Source organism: Scomber japonicus, chromosome 17 (assembly GCF_027409825.1).
Source record: "Scomber japonicus isolate fScoJap1 chromosome 17, fScoJap1.pri, whole genome shotgun sequence".
NCBI classification, from domain to species: Eukaryota; Metazoa; Chordata; class Actinopteri; order Scombriformes; family Scombridae; genus Scomber; species Scomber japonicus.
The window spans coordinates 3276763-3296131 of NC_070594.1; the positions used below are offsets into that span (position 1 = coordinate 3276763).

At 41.2% G+C, this 19369-nt stretch overlaps 1 protein-coding gene across 1 annotated transcript in view; it reads left to right on the plus strand.

Moving 5' to 3' along the window:
• The window catches only part of LOC128377470 (NLR family CARD domain-containing protein 3-like), a gene marked incomplete at its 5' end in the record, with an annotated part of 227995 nt that overhangs the window by 154821 nt on the left and 53805 nt on the right, over positions 1-19369 (plus strand). The window contains 4 exons of the mRNA XM_053337422.1: positions 6224-6314; positions 6408-6581; positions 8262-8435; positions 10246-10419. Coding sequence (XP_053193397.1) covers positions 6224-6314; positions 6408-6581; positions 8262-8435; positions 10246-10419 — 613 coding nt within the window. The remainder of the gene's footprint in view (positions 1-6223; positions 6315-6407; positions 6582-8261; positions 8436-10245; positions 10420-19369) is intronic.

Here is a 19369-nt window from a genome sequence, read left to right on the forward strand (position 1 = left end):
TAGTAACTCTCCCTTCATTTATACTAGAAGCTCTTTTGTTTTGGCCATTTTCATTTCCGGATAAGATTAGATAAGATTAGAGGCTCAGCTCCTAAAGAGAAATGTTCAAACCTGCTAAACTACTCGTTTCACTGGATAACGTAAAGTACAACAAGAAATATTAATACATAGTAGAGTGGTCTACTACTATAATATAGGTCCAGAATAAACAATCACAGATTTCTACAGAGAGGAAATGAACTCTGAGAGAAAGACAATATTAATGACAGAACTATTCAAACTACATCAGACCACATATATTATTTATAGTATTAACCATTAGTGTGTCTCCGGCCAGGACGTAACAGGAAATACATCATCAATGCAAGAGGTGGAGGTTGTTGAGAAGCACAGATTTAATAGGTAGCAGAAATCTGAAAGTAATCTGGAATAATTTATACATGTTTATCAGTTCTTGAATCATTTTATTAACTCTTTAGTGTCAGGCGTCAATAGGCTCAGAGTGAAGGAGAGATCAGGCACTGAATTACACTTAGACAATCAATTAGCACCATCTAGTGGACAGATAGCAGAACTACAACAACTGATGGGTGATTTCGATGACTCTGACTGGTTAGACTGGTTTTCATGTCAAACTGATGTTTTTTTCAACTTTGGACTGTGAAGTTATGAGGATGTGACAGCGAACTCAGATTAAATGCTCACAGACAGCAGGACTGACGAGGGAGAATGAGCAGCTTCTTCTCTCCCAGTGTTTCCTCTACACATGAAGGTGGGAAGTGTCTGTACGTTGACCTGAAGTGAGTTCAGCAGGTGAGAATCCTAAAATATTTCTTGATGGTGAATGATTGAGGCTCTGTGGATGACTTGTTATTAGTTATTGTTAGTTTGATTGTTTTTGTAGCTCGGCTCATTATGACACAATGCAGGGAATGTCAGAAATGTCAAACTGGTTGGGTGAACTTTATCAATTCACTTATAAAACTCCACATGTTAAAAAAACAGCCATCTAACCTAAAATCAGTACACTGTTTCAATAATGCAGCTTCAGAATCCTCTCCATATGGAATATATGAGATGGAAAAATCGTCTGTTTTATTATTTTTGTACATCAACTGTAGAGCTGGACTGAGCCATGCGTGGCCTATTGATTGGGTGTGGCAGCCTCAAATCATTTCAAAACAGTCTATTATCATTGTAATGAAGATACCTTTATGGGTTTAGTTTTTATTGGTTTATTTGCACAAAATAAAAGTCAGAGAAATATAAATATAAAAATAAAACATGTGCTGGTGAGGTAGACACCCACTCTGGGCTTATCTTAAAACCTATAAGAGATAATAACGAAATAACAATGAAAAGTGAAATAACTAATACCTTCGATCATACCTTATTCCCCAAAGCCCTGCCAAGTAGGTGTGTGATGTAACATGCTTTTACGGGAACACACTGTGAACCTGTTTTTGAACATTGCCTCTAGTAAAATACCTCCAAGTTAAACCCGCTCAAATACACTTCTGAAAGTGTGAAAGTACTCTCACTGATGTTCTTATACTTTCATGATTTCAGTGTTCTTTCGATATATAGTATATATTTATAGACTTTGTATTTCACATGTATTTTTATTAACAAGTGTGTATATCAGCCTGATTTGATACCTGTAGCATCCACTTGCCCCCCCCCCCCCCCCCGCAAACAACGTAATAATGGACAAGTAATTTTGCATCTTCCAATATTTACAACTCTGTCAAATCTCTATCAAATACAGACTGTGGAGAACTCAGCATATCACAACACAGTCTTACGATCTTCCTGTCTCTCAAATGTTAAAATTAGGCTTTGAGCTTATTTGATGAGACAAATTAGTCTACTTGAATTTCTGATTTCTGTCTATCAATTACATAGTATGCTAAGCTTGTTATTTGCATACACTTTGTTTCAGTTTGGTATTTTATGTCTTTGTTGTGTGTCATAAATTCTCCCTCAAAATTCCCATTTTGGAATTCAGGATGAAACAAAAAACACAGCTGTTGAGTTGTTCATTCGTGGTTAATTAATACACTGACAAATGATCAACATCAAAAATGGTAATGCTCTGTGATGTGCAGCTGGTTGTAATGAATGAGCATGTTGTTGTGTTTGTGTGAAGGTGTTTCTCTGCTATGGATCAGAGTGAGGACAGAGAGGAGGGAGTCCCTCCCTCTAAAAGCTCTCTGTGTGGGGAACATGACAGCCAGACCAAAGCTCAGAGGTGAGATGAGGATCTCTAACTGTCCATCACTGTTCTCCACTCACATCACTCCACCATCATTATTCACACTCAAAGCTCTGTGTGTGTTGTGTTGAAGGACAAAGAAGCAGCGCAGACCAGACTCTGATGGACCTGAACCTGGACCTGAACCCAGCTGTGTGTCCGTTAAGAGTCACACGTCCATTGAGCTGCCTCTTCTTTTTAAATTACAGTAAGTCAACATCATGTTACTGTACTATGGTTGCATGTCTGTAATGAGTGACCAGTCCATGGAGCCTCCTCTTGTTTTTAAAGCACAATATTCTCCTCAGTAAGTCGGTATGATGTTATATGTGGAGCAAAACTCATGTTATACTTTGTTTGATATTGTTAATACCATGCTTATTTGAATAAATAATAATAATAATTAAAGCTGCAAGCAGTGTTGACCGGGCCATCGCTCCCCCTCCCCGCCCTGCTCCGAAAAAGTGAAATTCACTGCAACACGTGTTAAAGGTCTTAAGATGATTCTCATTGAATTTGAAGTCTGTCGTATAAGATCTCTTGGAGGAGTTTGTTAAAGTAAGAGGTGTGGAAATGGCAGCAAACGACTAAATTGAAAATTTGAATCAAAACGGCCAACTTCCTGTTGGATTTAGGGTATGGGTCCAGAGGCCTTTTTTGTGTGTCTTTCCATGATACATGTCTGCACCAAATTTCGGTTGTAATGAATGAGCATGTTGTTGTTTGTGTGAAGGTGTGTCTCAGCTATGTTCTCCACTCACATCACTCCACCATCATTATTCACACTCAAAGCTCTGTGTGTGTTGTGTTGAAGGACAGAGAAGCAGCATAGACCAGACTCTGCTGGATCTGAACCAGAATCTGGACCTGGACCTGAACCCAAGTATGTGTCCTTCAAGAATGACTGATCAATGAATTGGCCAATTAGGTTCAACAGTGGTCAGCACTGAAGATCTTTACTGAAACCTACAGTGTTTTGTTTCCATCAGGATCCATCAGCAGAGACCAGATTCTCCTGAACCCAGCTGTGTGTCCATGAAGAGTGACTGGTCTATGACTAAACTGATTCACTTCAAAGACGAACATCAGTCTGCTGATCAGAGGTCAGACTGTAAAATGTCTGTTATTATCCAACTCTCAAAAGAAGAAGTTTGACTGACTAAAACAGCTTTTGATATCCTCATGAATGCAAACACATACACTCACACACAAAAACACAAACTTTATGTGTGTAACAGTTTTTAAACAGAGGTACAAAGTCTTTACAGAGACAAATGATCAGAGGTCAGACAGAACAGCCGAGTGTTTTACCTGGATCCACTGTGATAGACCACAACACCTTTAACACTGAGTGTCATTATTTATTCTGAGACTTCATCTTTTCTTCACAGAGTTCATCAGCAGAGCTCAGAGGCTGTCAGTGGTCAGTCTGTCCAGCAGCATCAAACACAGCTGGACTCCATATTTATGGTGTGTAAATGTAAAGAACAGCTACTACTGCTAACTACAACAGCCACAGACTAAATACTAAACTACCATTCTGTTCCTAACAGTCTCCATGCTGCACTCTGTAGACCAGCAGCTTTTCAGTCTGTCACTGATCATCTGATGTTGACTTCTACCAGTTACATTTACATTTGATTGTGTTCCAGCTGCTGGAGGAGAACATCAGCAGGTTTGTGAAGAATGAGCTGAAGAAGATGCAGAAGGCTCTGAGTCCAGATGCCCCAGAATGCTTAGAGAGTCAGAGTGAGGATGAGGAGGCGTTGGATGGTGAGGAGGAAGAGCAGAGGAGGAGCAGCAGAGAGGCATTTCTGAAGATCACACTGCACTTCCTGAGGAGAATGAAACAGGAGGAGCTGGCTGAGCGTCTGCAGAGCAGTAAGAGGAATTTAACAGATTTAACATGATGGAGAGGAAATGGAGGCAATATGAGTAACTTATTTGTACCAGACCTTCTTCTTAGTTGAGGCATTAACCTCTTGCTGTCTTCCCGTCAACCGTGCAATGTTTGTCCTCCTGGGTCAAAATGGACCCAGTTTGGCTTGACTTGTTTATGAAACATAATTATCACCCAATTCTGTGACCTTTTTAGCCAACTTAATTCCAACATACTATCACATCTTTTACACATATTTGTTGGACATTATGATCAACAGGCCTCATTTAAATGAAATTATAAATGTCTACAGGCCAAATTGAGATATTATCTCTATTGCATTTGGTAACATTTTCATTTGTTTTGGGGTTTTTCAGAGACATTTTGTACACAGTGCCAACTTAAACTGAAGTCTAACCTGAAGGAAAAGTTCCAGTGTCTGTTTGAGGGGATCGCTAAAGCAGGAAACCCAACCCTTCTGAATCAGATCTACACACCGCTCTACATCACAGAGGAAAAGACCGCAGAGGTCAATGATGAACATGAGGTCAGACAGATTGAAACAGCATCCAGGAAACCAAACAGACCAGAAACAACAATCAGACATGAAGACATCTTTAAAGCCTCACCTGGAAGAGATGAACCAACCAGAACAGTGATGACAAAGGGAGTGGCTGGCATTGGGAAAACAGTCTTAACACAGAAGTTCACTCTGGACTGGGCTGAAGACAAAGCCAACCAGGACATACACTTCACATTTCCATTCACTTTCAGAGAGCTGAATGGGCTGAAGGAGAAAAGGTACAGCTTGGTGGAACTTGTTCATCACTTCTTTACTGAAACCAAAGAAGCAGGAATCTGCAGGTTTGAAGAGTTCCAGGTTGTGTTCATCTTTGACGGTCTGGATGAGTGTCGACTTCCTCTGGACTTCCACAACACTGAGATCCTGACTGATGTTACAAAGTCCACCTCAGTGGATGTGCTGCTGACAAACCTCATCAGGGGGAAACTGCTTCCCTCTGCTCGCCTCTGGATAACCACACGACCTGCAGCAGCCAATCAGATCCCTCCTGAATGTGTCGGCATGGTGACAGAGGTCAGAGGGTTCACTGACCCACAGAAGGAGGAGTACTTCAGGAAGAGAGTCAGAGATGAGGAGCAGGCCAGCACCATCATCTCCCACATCAAGACATCACGAAGCCTCCACATCATGTGCCACATCCCAGTCTTCTGCTGGATCACTGCTACAGTTCTGGAGCATGTGTTGAAAAGCAGAGTGGGAAGAGAGCTGCCCAAGACCCTGACTGAGATGTACATCCACTTCCTGGTGGTTCAGTCCAAACTGAAGGTGGTCAAGTATGATGGAGGAGCTGAGACAGATCCACACTGGAGTCCAGAGAGCAGGAGGATGATTGAGTCTCTGGGAAAACTGGCTTTTGAGCAGCTGCAGAAAGGCAACCTGATCTTCTATGAATCAGACCTGACAGAATGTGGCATCGATATCAGAGCAGCCTCAGTGTGCTCAGGAGTGTTCACACAGGTCTTTATAGAGGAGAAAGGGCTGTACCAGGACAAGGTGTTCTGCTTCGTCCATCTGAGTGTTCAGGAGTTTCTGGCTGCTCTTCATGTCCATCTGACATTCATTAAGTCTGGAGTCAATCTGCTGGAAGGAGAACAAACAACATCCTGGTTGTCTAAAGTCTTTAAAGAGAAAAATAATCTAAAACATCTCTACCAGAGTGCTGTGGACGAGGCCTTAAAGAGTCCAAATGGACACCTGGACTTGTTCCTCCGCTTCCTCCTGGGTCTTTCAATGAAGACCAACCAGACATACCTAAAAGGTCTGCTGAAAAAGACAGGAAGAAGCTTCCACACAAATCAGGTGATAGTTGAGTACATCAAGAAGAAGATCAGTGAGAATCTGTCTGCAGAGAGAAGCATCAATCTGTTCCACTGTCTGAATGAACTGAATGATCGTTCTCTAGTGGAGGAGATCCAATGGTACCTGAGATCAGGAAGTCTCTCCACAGATAAACTGTCTCCTACTCAGTGGTCAGCTCTGGGCTTCATCTTACTGTCATCAGAAGAAGATCTGGATGTGTTTGACCTGAAGAAATACTCTGCTTCAGAGGAGGCTCTTCTGAGGCTGCTACCAGTGGTCAAAGCTTCAAATACAGCTATGTATGTGGATAACTAACTGGATATATCCATTTCAAATATTTTATGTAACATTTATATATTACAAGTAAAACACTGTTCTAATCCACTCTTTAGGCTGACTGAATGTAACCTCTCAGAGAGAAGCTGTGCAGCTCTGTCCTCAGTTCTCAGCTCCCAGTCCTCTAGTCTGAGAGATCTGAACCTGAGTAACAACAACCTGCAGGATTCAGGAGTGAAGCAGCTTTCTGCTGGACTGGAGAGTCCACACTGTACACTGGAAACTCTCAGGTTAGGATACAGTGCGACACTGGTTTTAAAGAGACATGTGCCTTGAGCTGTATTGACTTCAAAACAGAGTACACCAAAACAAGCTCATAGTCACATTACATTTAAGAGTAGAGGTTTCAAATAAGTATGTGTATGATGAGGCTGACAAACACAAACATTGACTTTGTTATGTGTGCATTTTTTCTTCAGACTGAACGACTGTAACTTCTCAGATATAAGCTGTGCAGCTCTGTCCTCAGTTCTCAGCTCCCAGTCCTCTAGTCTGAGAGATCTGGACCTGAGTAACAACAACCTGCAGGATTCAGGAGTGAAGCAGCTTTCTGCTGGACTGGAGAGTCCACACTGTGGACTGGAAAATCTCAGGTTAGAATTTTTTGTTAACTAATTTATCTTTTATGCTATGATGCTTTCAGACAGTGTGGTGAGTGGTTGTTGCTGCCTCCTCCATTGTTTTCATGGCAAATATGGCAGCAGCAGGAAAGAGAGGTTGACAGCCCCTCTAATTAATGTAAAGTTATGTGCCGCTGTAGTCTGAGTTGATGTTGGGTCAACTTCTTCAACTTGCCACCACAGCTTACCTCATTAGCATGGTGGCCAGGTTAAAACAGATGATTTTTCCAACGATATACATATTGTTGGAAAAAGATTCTGCTCACATTTATCTTATTTATGTCTGCTTGCAAATTCAGGTCAGCCAAATTATCTCTCCCTCTGTAATTGTGATGGAAGACTGAGGATTATTTCATATGTCAATTGCTTTGTTAAATATAGATATAAGTAGGCTAGCTGTAGCCTCAGTTTGTGCCTCTCACATAAAGCTTCTGGTAGTGTCAGCAAGCCTGATAAGAGATGGTAGAGAGGCAATAGCTTACATAAACAAGGTATTTATTCTTTGTGTAGCAGTAAGTATATGGAATGCATTGATAAGTACCTGTGCTTTAGCGAGGGCTTAACAAAACAGTCAGGGCTGAGGATGGAAATGTCAACATAAACAGCAAGGCGACAGCTACTGACACACCCTTAAAGACACAGACTGGAGAGTTTGTCACAGAAACTTTTACACAGGGCCATCAGTGTGCTTATAATAACTGTTGAACCTCCAGTTTGCGTTTCCAGTATTTGACAGAAGCTGCATGTGCCTGGTTAGCTCCGACAACCAGCTCTAAATTACTGTTAACACTACTCTGAGTGGTGGTCAGTGTTGTCAGATCTTGTGAGATAAAGTACCCAGGTGTATGGAAACAAGCCCATAGAACGCCGCTTGACTCTCAAACTCAAACTTTATTTACTTGCTCAAGTAAGCAACTACACCTTAGAAACAAGCCCAAAACCCCTGCATCCAGCAACTGCCAATTTTATAAGTGATATATAATTGGAGTTGGCAACTTGCCTTCCGAGTCACTGAAAGTAGTTGCCACTTCTCTGTTGCATTTTTTTAATTGCAAAAAAAAGAGGGTAGATAGCAGAATTTAAGTGAGTAGCTACTCTGCAAGTAGGATTAATGCATATTGTGTTTGACCTGCATATATGAATTGTGAATCAACCAGATGTTAAGATTTCCACTGATATAGCTCTCTGTGAGTTTTGGCATGATATGAATTCCAGAGAGAAAGAGACATGGCAAATGTAATTATTTAAAAAGGTCTATGATATGTGACTTAAACTAAAATTCCTCTTCAGGCTTACCGGCTGTAACCTCTCGGAGAGAAGCTGTGCAGCTCTGTCCTCAGCTCTCAGCTCCCAGTCCTCTAGTCTGAGAGATCTGGACCTGAGTAACAACAACCTGCAGGATTCAGGAGTAAAGCAACTTTCTGCTGGACTGGAGAGTCCACACTGTACACTGGAAACTCTCAGGTTAGGATAAATCTGATTGTAAAGTGTGACACTGGTTTTACAGACCCATTTTCCTTGAAATTACATCATCTCTTAAAAAAACCCTATTTAAACAGTGTATAAGCACACTCATAATTACATTACTTTAAAGACCAGTAGTTTAAAATATGTGCATCTTTGTTAAAGCTGACTGACAAACACAACCATTCACAGATACACATACAGAAGCATTAGCCAAATAAAACACAAGTATTAATCATATTTTAATGATAAAGAAGGCTGTTTTATATTTTCTCTTCAGGTTGAGTGTCTGTAACCTCTCAGAGAGAAGCTGTGCAGCTCTGTCCTCAGTTCTCAGCTCCCAGTCCTCTAGTCTGAGAGATCTGGACCTGAGTAACAACAACCTGCAGGATTCAGGAGTGAAGCAGCTTTCTGCTGGACTGGAGAGTCCAAACTGTACTCTGGAAAGTCTCAGGTCAGGATTCTGATGTTGATATATTATAAAGGTGTCATCATGGCTTATTCTTTAAGACTTCTTTAAACTGCCACCTTAACAAGACTCCACTTTTGATTCAAATGTGAAATAGACTGGAATCATAACACTGAAGGTAAGGTAATCATCCCACACATGTAAATCTGTCTTACAGCTGACTGATGAACCCAAACATGGGCCAACACATATTGTAACAGATTCGACCTTGGTTAGTCCTGTGTGCTGTCAGAGTCAAGTCAGTTCAAACCCAAATCCACAGCAATGCAAAACAGACAAGCAGACAGTTCAATTCAGTGTCCAGTGTATTTATATTCACAAAATCCCCCCCAATCCCCCAGTGTGACAGATATGAGTGTGAGTGCGTGTGTGCGTGTGCGTGTAGTCGTCCCCAAAGTTCAACGTTCCACGACAGTTCAATCTCTACCGGTAAAAAGTCCATTCTGGTTATCCCACAAACCCAACATAAAATCAGTCCAATCCAGTGTACATCCAATATCCCCCAAAACCCAACTCAAAAATCAGTTCTGGGTTTTCCAGCGGATCTCCGGCAACCGACAAATCCAAGAAAATATACAAGATATCAGCTACTGTGCTGACAGATCAGTGGCGGTATGTAAAACATTCACACCGGGTACTCACGGTACCGTAAACGGTCAGTTAGTCGGGATCGTCCAGTCAGTTAGGCGTTGTCGGCCTCCACTCCGCCGAGGCCGGCAGCTACAGGGAAAATCTCTGTTTGGGAAGGATAATCTACTGGCTCCGGTTGTCACAGACTCTCTCCCCACTCGCGGTTACCATGACATGGATCAGAACCAAGGGTACACTGGCGTCACTCTCTCCTATACTTGGCCTTTTGTTCTGTCTCACTGGCATTTTTTGACATCTCTGTATAAACGTCAGAGTCTTTGGTTTCAAGGTTGGCGGTTATTGCTGATTGGCAGATTGGTTGATTGCGGGTGTGGACTGTGGGAAAGTAGTGATGCAATGCTGGGGTGGTCGCTACAACATGCAGCTCCTATATGAAACTATAATCTAATAGAATATAATTATTAAAGGAAAACGTGTGTATGTTTCCTCTTCAGGCTTACTGACTGTAACCTCTTAGAGAGAAGCTGTGCAGCTCTGTCCTCAGTTCTCAGCTCCCAGTCCTCTAGTCTGAGAGATCTGGACCTGAGTAACAACAACCTGCAGGATTCAGGAGTGAAGCAGCTTTCTGTTGGACTGGAGAGTCTACATTGCACACTGGAAAGTCTCAGGTCAGAATCTTTTGGTTAACAACTATATTGTTTATGCAGTGAATGTAACTTAAAACTATGACCAACATTTTCTGAATTCCAGTCTGTCAGGATGTCTGATCACAGAGGAAGGCTGTGCTTCTCTGGCCTCAGCTCTGAGCTCCAACCCCTCCCATCTGAGAGAGCTGGACATGAGCTACAATCATCCAGGAGACTCAGGAGAGAAACTGCTGGCTGCCGGACTAGAGGATCCACACTGGAGACTGAACACTCTCAGGTATGGAGAGATGAATTTCAGCCTGTTTCTGTGTCACTCTGACAAACTGAGGAACACTGCTTCATGTTGAACAGCAGTTAGGACTCATGTTGGATAGAAAATCATTCTGACTGTGTTTCTTCCTCCAGGGTGGACCATGGTGGAGAGCACAGGTTAAAACCTGGTCTGAAGAAGTGTAAGTGTGGATTGAATTTGATTCATGACAACTAAACAGCACACAGTCAGTTTCTCTTTAAATACAAAGTTGGTCTTTGTGGTATTTATTCATTAAAACATTACTGACAAAATGTGTCATCATGAAACTTTATAGAAATGAACAACAGATCAGAAGTTAAACAGAGAATAAATCCATCAGGTGTGTCAGATGATAAACTGCTGCTGTGTTGTTTCTTCTTCTCTTCATCAGATTTCTGTGAACTCACACTGGACACAAACACAGTACACGGAAAACTCAAACTGTCTCACAACAACAGGAAGGTGACATGTGTGGAGGAGGATCAGTCATATCCTGATCATCCAGACAGATTTGACTACTGGGCTCAGCTGCTGTGTAGAAATGGTCTGACTGGTCGCTGTTACTGGGAGGTTGAGTGGAGAGGAGGAATTAATATATCAGTGAGTTACAGAAGAATCAACAGGAAAGAATACAGTGATGACAGCAGGTTTGGAAGAAATGGTCAGTCCTGGAGTTTGAACTGCTCTGATGGTGGTTACTCTGTTTGTCACAATAGCAGAGGAACATACATCTTCTCCTCCTCCTCCTCCTCCTCTGTCTCTAACAGAGTAGCAGTGTATGTGGACTATCCTGCCGGCACTCTGTCCTTCTACAGAGTCTCCTCTGACACACTGATCCACCTCCACACCTTCAACACCACATTCACTGAACCTCTGTATGCTGGGTTTGGGTTCAGTCTTCGTCCTGGTACCTCAGTGTCTGTGTGTCCTCTGTCTGAGTGAGAGTCTCCTCCTGTGGAGACAAACAGTCACACTGCTGACTGAAGACAGCTGCTGAAATCACTGTTCACTCTGTTCACCAGTGAACAGTAGAAACAGGAAGTGACAGCAGCTTCCTGTGTTTAAATGTTGATGGTGGACGAGGTTTCACTCTGGTTTCATTTGGATCACTGACTGTGCTTTAATGTCAGGATAATGATAAATAAAATATTTGTGTTTTTTTGTCATTTGAAGTTGACTCCTTCATTCCAGAGACATTTCCTGGGGAACAAACTCAGTGTTTTATGTCAGTGTGTGGCATGCATTAAAGGGATAATTCGGGTTTTTTGACATGAAGTTGTACGACATCCTCGCCATCAGTGTCGTGGAACAGCAGTGGCTTTTCCCCCACTGCGTCCTGTGAGCAGAGTTCTGGCCCGCTTTTGGTGTTGAAGAAAGTAGTTCCGGCTAGTTTCTGGAGTCACAAAGATAAAGCGTTTTGCTTCAAAAAACTGTCCGTAAAAAAGTCAGACCTCACAATCACCTGGCACTATTTTACTATTTTCCCTCCCTTCTTATCACTGTGCGCTGCCGCCTGTTGACAGCTTCTTCCTGGTGGTCTGTTTCCAGTTTTGCACCAGGTTTCAGATCAAAACTACCTGATTTCAATGCTGGGGCATAGTTAATCCACCCAACTTTGTCATGTAAGCCTTTTGAAAACCTTACTATGCTTCTGCGTCACAGCTGGCCACTAGTTGTGAGGACCAGAAAAGGCCTGTTAAACCAGTTCTAGTGGTAGCAACTGTGGGAAGTTCTGCTGTTTTCTCCTCTGTGATTTTACGGTTCATTTTACTCATAATTGTTCTTTCATTTTATCTTGTATTTTAAGCTTGTTTTAAATGTGCTATATAAATAAACTTTGACTTGACTTCTCCAGGAGCCGGAGTTGCAGGTCTTATGATACTTAGATGGTTATTGTTAATGTTTGACTGGTTGTTGTTTCCAAGGTTCAGAGTTCTCTTATTGCCTTCAAGTTTTGCTTTGAAGATGAATACATAGAGTCAGGGCTGTATGTGAATTCGCAGAGTTTTGAAAACATCCTGCTGTGAGTTATATCTTTTCCAGTTTGAAGCTTCTGATTCATTTTATGTTCACTCGTTGGCTTTTCGCAGACTATTTCCACCGTCAAAAGGTAAAGTACCTAATAGTTTTCCACCATTTAATAGTTGCTGTGATGCATTACTTTGTTGAACATTGATGGACTTTTTAAAAAGTAATTATTTATTTACTTGTGTTAGTTTAAGATAAAACTAGTTTGGGATTATAATAGTTTAAAGTTTGTTTTGTAAAATATTTTCTTGGAAGCTGGTAAATCTGTAAATAAGTTGACTGGATGTTTTGTGGCAGTTGGATCATTGGCACACATCTGCATGTCATAAACCCGCGTCTGGTCAGTAGGCACAATCACCAACCAAAGTTCAGCAAAAACATTCAATGTGATGATTTCTATCTTAAATACTGCAGAAATAATCTTGTAATTTTATACATTTGCACATTTAACTAGTCTGAATGCTAAAGCAACACAAACAGAACACAAACAGCATCCAGCATCTTTCTGATATAAATTTCACATAACAAATAAAGTGAATCAGTGACATAAATAAATGCAATACAAGATGTTTCTGGAATTGTATAAAGTATAAATTTAACATTTATTTTCATTTACAGATATTTTTTCTTTGACATTGAGTTTTTGCTGTAGATGATTAACATAATCTACTGTGCAGCATCAAGGTTTAAGGTTCAACATTAAGTTGATTCAACCATAAAAATAAAAAAATAAAACCATAGAACTTTTCAACACCATGACCATCCATTACTGATTAATGAATATGACACACAAAGATCAGATAACATTCAGTTGTCAGCATTAAATATAATACATATTGATTTCTAATCTCCTCTCAGATAAATGAGAGATTGAATTTAAGTGTGACTGAAAGGGAAAAAAATGACTGATCTTTATAGAATAGAATAGAAAGCCTTATTGTCATTACATTAAACATATAATGACATTACAGGTGCCAATCCATTTCTACTTTTAAAACAATAAAAAGCAAGAAAACCAGATAAAAACAAGTAACACACCCAGCAGAAAAACAAAAGAGTGATGAGGAGACTGTAACCTTCTTCAAGTCAATACATGAAACTAACAGAAATATCATAATTCCACCAGTTTTCTAAACAGTTTGAAACAATTTGGATGGAGACCTCACTAAAGATTGCTACAGAGATAATCATTGTTATGATGGTGTGACTGCTTCCTTAGATTGAAAGGGAAAAAGCATAATCTGCTGATGGAGAATTACACATTCTGTCATCTCAGTAAAATATAATGTTGAAGCGAAACACGTTATTGAAAGGAAACTATTGTGTGATGTGCAGCTGGTTGTAATGAATGAGCATGTTGTTGTGTTTGTGTGAAGGTGTTTCTCTGCTATGGATCAGAGTGAGGACAGAGAGGAGGGAGTCCCTCCCTCTAAAAGCTCTCTGTGTGGGGAACATGACAGCCAGACCAAAGCTCAGAGGTGAGATGAGGATCTCTAACTGTCCATCACTGTTCTCCACTCACATCACTCCACCGTCATTATTCACACTCAAAGCTCTGTGTGTGTTGTGTTGAAGGACAAAGAAGCAGCGCAGACCAGACTCTGATGGACCTGAATCTGAGCCTAAACATAGACTTAAACATAAACCCAAAGTTAAACCTGGACCTGAACCCAGCTGTGTGTCCATGAAGAGTGACCGGTCGAAGGGTCAACCTTTTGACTTCAAACATGGACAGAAATCTGATGCTCAAAGGTAAGATTTCATTTTTTTATCTAAGAATATTCTGGTGTTCACTTGACCACTTTGATGTGTCCTACAAACTATATTATGCACATAAGAAACTATCCAGCATTCATCAGAAACTAGAACAACAAAAACAAAAATGGGGAGCCACACATAAACAAACTGCTCCATAGTTCTTATAGAGGTCAAAAATTCCACAGATCATATTTAAGGATTTTATTTGATCGAAACACTAAATGTTGTATTTATATGTCTTATATTTATTTGTCTTTGGAGGTTGATCCATCCAGATTCTTCTGGATCCAGTTCTGTGTCCATGAAGAGTGACCGGTCAAAGGGTCAACCTTTTGACTTCAAAGATGGACAGAAATCTGATGATCAAAGGTACGAATGTGAATCTAAGAAGAAAGTAATTTGTCTGAACCCAAAGCTATTCTTCATATTTTCAGCAATATTAATCCATAAAGTCTGGAACAATTGTATTTATCAGTGTAATATTTCCACAACAATCAAAATGCACACATTAGACAACACTGCACCAAGGAATGAAGAGAAGAAGATGAGTAATACAAGTGTCATATAAAGTTAGAAGAAATACGTGTTTCAGTAGATCACTCTGAAGTTTCTGGTGTTCACTTGACCTCTTTGATGTGTCCTACAAACTATATTATGCACATAAGAAACTATCCAGCATTCATCAGAAACTAGAACAACAAAAACAAAAGATGGGGAGCTACACATAAAAAAACTGCTCCATAGTTCTTATAGAGGTCAAAAATTCCACAGATCATATTTAAGGGCTTAATTTTATTTGAACGAAACACTAAATGTTGTATTTATATAATGTCTTGTTTTTGGAGGTTGATCCATCCAGATTCTTCTGGATCCAGTTCTGTGTCCATGAAGAGTGACCGGTCAAAGGGTCAACCTTTTGACTTCAAACCTGAACAGAAATCTGATGATCAAAGGTAAGAATTCAGTTTTTATCCAGAAAAACGTTTATTTAACACATTTTTATACTTTGTTCTATCAGGATTAAAATGCAAAGGTGAGACAACACTGCATGTGTTAATGTAGAGCACTACACAAACTAGAAAAAATGCAAACTCATTTCAGCCCCTTGTATCCGCGATCTCATTCTTTCGGTCACTACCCAAAGCTGGCGACCATAGATGAGGATTGGGACATAGACTCACTGATTGAGAGCTTTGCGTTCAGGCTCAGCTCTTTCTTCACCAGTACAGTCATCACTGCTGATGCTGCACCGATCCGCCTGTCAATCTCATGCTCCCTCTTACCTTCACTGCGAAGAAGACCCCCATATACTTAAACTCCTCCACTTGGGACAGAAAGTCCCTCCCAAACCTGAGGGGACAATCCACCTTTTTCCGGCAGAGCACCATGGACTCTGATTTGGAGGTGCTGGCGCTCATCCCGAGCCCAGTGTGCGTTGCACGTCATGGTGTATTGAGGCCAACAGAACCACAACACCAGCGAGGCAATTCTGAGGTCTCCAAATTGGACTTTTCCTGGAGGCTCACTATTGTGATTCCCCCAATAGTTGGAACACACCATCCGGTCCCCTTTTTGAAAATGGGGACCACTATCCCGGTCTGCTAGTCCATGGGTACTGTCCCTGACCTCCATGACAGCCCCACAATGTCCTATGTCAATGTCCAGAGCCCCTCCAGCCAGGGATTTGGGTGAAGATTTTCTTGCCACTGTCGCCAAGTGCTTGCTCATGTGGGAATGTTGGGTCTCTAAAATTAAACCTGAAGAGTTCGGTTTAGAACCTGCTCTATGTGTAAAGAGCCTTGAGATTACTTTGTTGTGATTTGGCACTACACAAATAAAGATTGATTGATTGAGAGATTCTCCCAGATCATCCAGCTCTGCCTCCATCATAGAGGACATTTTGGCTGGGTTTAGGAGTTCCTCTGCAGGTCAGAGTTGAAGATCTCACAGACAGGGGCCTCTGCCAGTTGTTCCGAGTTCACCCGGCTATGTGGGTGTTGAAGTCCCCCAAGAGAACAATGGACTCAGCAGGCCTCGCCCCTTCTAGGACCCTGCTCAGAGAGTCCAAGAAGGTGTGGTACTTTAAACTGTTGTTCGGTGCATATGAACAGACAACAGTCACAGTCATCCTCGCAGCAACACAAAGTTGGGGGAGGCGACCCTCGTCTCATTCCACGGAGAGAACTCTAACACTGCTATGCTCCACATGCCTAAGGCCCACGCCTCTGCCCAATGCCCGATCAACATTGCACCCGACCCCCAACTTTATCCCTACAGGTGGTGGCCCCACAGGGCGGCGGCTCCATGCTGCTTCTTCAGGCCGTGCCTGACGCTCGCCGGTGAGCTCAGGCTCCAGGTTTCCACCACCCTCTTGTGTTGCTTCATTTGGGATTGATTAAATCATTATTAGTCTGACCCCTCATCTACCAATTTACCTTGGGAGACCCTAACACAGGCTATTGCCCCCGACAACACAGCTCCCAGGGTCACACAAACCCCTCCAACATGATAAGGTGACAATACTCTGATGAGACTGTTACTTGTTAAAGTTAATAAAAATAAGTTTTATATAAAGTTCGAAGAAAAACATTTGTGTCAGTAAAACACTATGAAGGTTCTGATGTTCACTTGACCTCTCTGGCGAGCGTTACAAACTAAATCATGTATAAAACCCTGAAAAATGGACAATTTGTATGACAGCTTTATAGTTTTCTCAGATCATATGAGTAATGGAATGGCTGGATTATCATGATAACCACATACAACAAGTACATATTCAATAGGTACAGTTCTCCTTTTAGATATTTACAGTTCTGAAATATAAAATACATGGAAAAATAGAAAATGTACATCAAAACAGCAACCTAAATGTGTCCACCTTTAATACCAGGAGTGAAATATGAAATAAATATTCAGATAACCAAATACAGCAATTCATAAAAATATACTGTAACTCGTCTCACTTGTAACTGCACCAATGACATCTTCTAACTCATAATTTAGGACACACAACACATTAACAATGCTTTAATTTAGTGACAAAGATATTCTGCAAACTACAGCTTCAGCTGTATGGTTTTCCAGCAGGACAACTCTAAAGACTAAAGTGCAATTAGCATGACCTAATTGTCATCATGTAATTACTTCATGATACACAAACTTACCATAAAACCAATACTGTCCTGAGGACATTTTATGCATTTACATTCACCACGCACACTTCTAAACATTAACTGGTATATGAAGAGACTCATACCTGAAAAGAAGTCTTTGAAAGATACACAGACACAAACATTCCTCAGATTATGCGTGTTATGACTGGAGGGAGGTGTCCCTGAATGTAGGTCAACAGCGCCCCCTGCTGGAGCCCACTGGTGACTGCAACTTCTCTTTTGCTCTGTGTTTGGAGGAGGATCCATCAGCAGAGACATGATTCTTCTGTATCAAGCTGTGCATCCTTACAGAGTGGCCTGTCGAAGAGTCAACCTTTTGACTTTTTTACAATGATTCAATATAGTTGAATAGACTGTAATGTCCACATGTTTATACTTGATTCAGTTCAATTCAATTAAAGTATCATATCCAAAATCAGAGTTGTATTTGTTGTGTTCCTCTTGGGTATCATAATAAAACAACATTTATAGGCATTTAACACATGAAACTGTACAAGACACTGTAATAAAATATTTTTTGTGATTAAAAAAAAAAAACCCTTTTCCACAGACTTCAGAAGCAGAGCTCAAAGGTTCCCAGTCGTCAGTCTGCCAAGCAGCATCAACCAGACCTGACCTCGATATTTATGGTGTGTAAATGTACAAGCATATGCTGGGATGATTGTCAGTCAGAACTGAAAAGCCTCTTGAACAAAAGATGAAACACTTGCCTCTAACTAAGCCCTTCTTAACATACCATGAACTGGACAACAATTTTCACAGAATGATTTCTGCCAATTTAAAATTGAATACTATTCTGTTCCAGCTGTTGGAGGAAAACATCAGCAGGTTTGTGAAGAACGAGCTGAAGAAGATCCAGAAGGAGCTGAAGAAGATGCAGAAGACTCTGAGTCCAGATGACCCAGACTGCTTAGAGAGTCAGACTGAGGATGAGGAGGTGTTGGACGTTGAGGAGGAAAAGCAGAGGAGCAGCAGCAGAGAGGCATTTCTGAAGATCACACTGCACTTCCTGAGGAGAATGAAGCAGGAGGAGCTGGCTGAGCGTCTGCAGAGCAGTAAGAGGATTTTAACAGATTTAACATGATGGAGAGGAAATGGAGGCAACATGGGAGAGGTTTATATTTCAAACTCTGCTGTTAATATGATGCACACATCTGCATCAGATCTATGAATTCTTCAGAGCTGAAAACAGTCAGAAATTGTTTACAACTGACAACCTCAACAGATTTCCAAATATCTAAGGTTGAATTTGAATGTTTCCATTAATCTGGTTTACAAGAACCAACACATTTTTATTTGTATTTTGTTTATATAGGAATTACAGGTGCAGCTCTCTCCTGTCAACGTAAACTCAAGTCTAACCTGGAGAAGAAGTTCCAGTGTCTGTTTGAGGGGATCGCTAAAGCAGGAAACCCAACCCTTCTGAATCAGATCTACACACCACTCTACATCACAGAGGGATTAACTGCAGAAGTCAATGAGGAACATGAGGTCAGACAGATTGAAACAGCATCCAGGAAACCAGACAGACCAGAAACAACAATCAGCCATGAAGAATTCTTTAAAGCCTCTCCTGGAAGAGATGAACCAGTCAGAACAGTGATGACAAAGGGAGTGGCTGGCATTGGGAAAACAGTCTTAACACAGAAGTTCACTCTGGACTGGGCTGAAGACAAAGCCAACCAGGACATACACTTCACATTTCCATTCACTTTCAGAGAACTGAATGGGCTGAAAGAGAAAAAGTACAGCTTGGTGGAACTTGTTCATCACTTCTTTACTGAAACCAAAGAAGCAGGAATCTGCAGGTTTGAAGAGTTCCAGGTTGTGTTCATCTTTGATGGTCTGGATGAGTGTCGACTTCCTCTGGACTTCCACAAAACTGAGATCCTGACTGATGTTACAGAGTCCACCTCAGTGGATGTGCTGCTGACAAACCTCATCAGGGGGAAACTGCTTCCCTCTGCTCGTCTCTG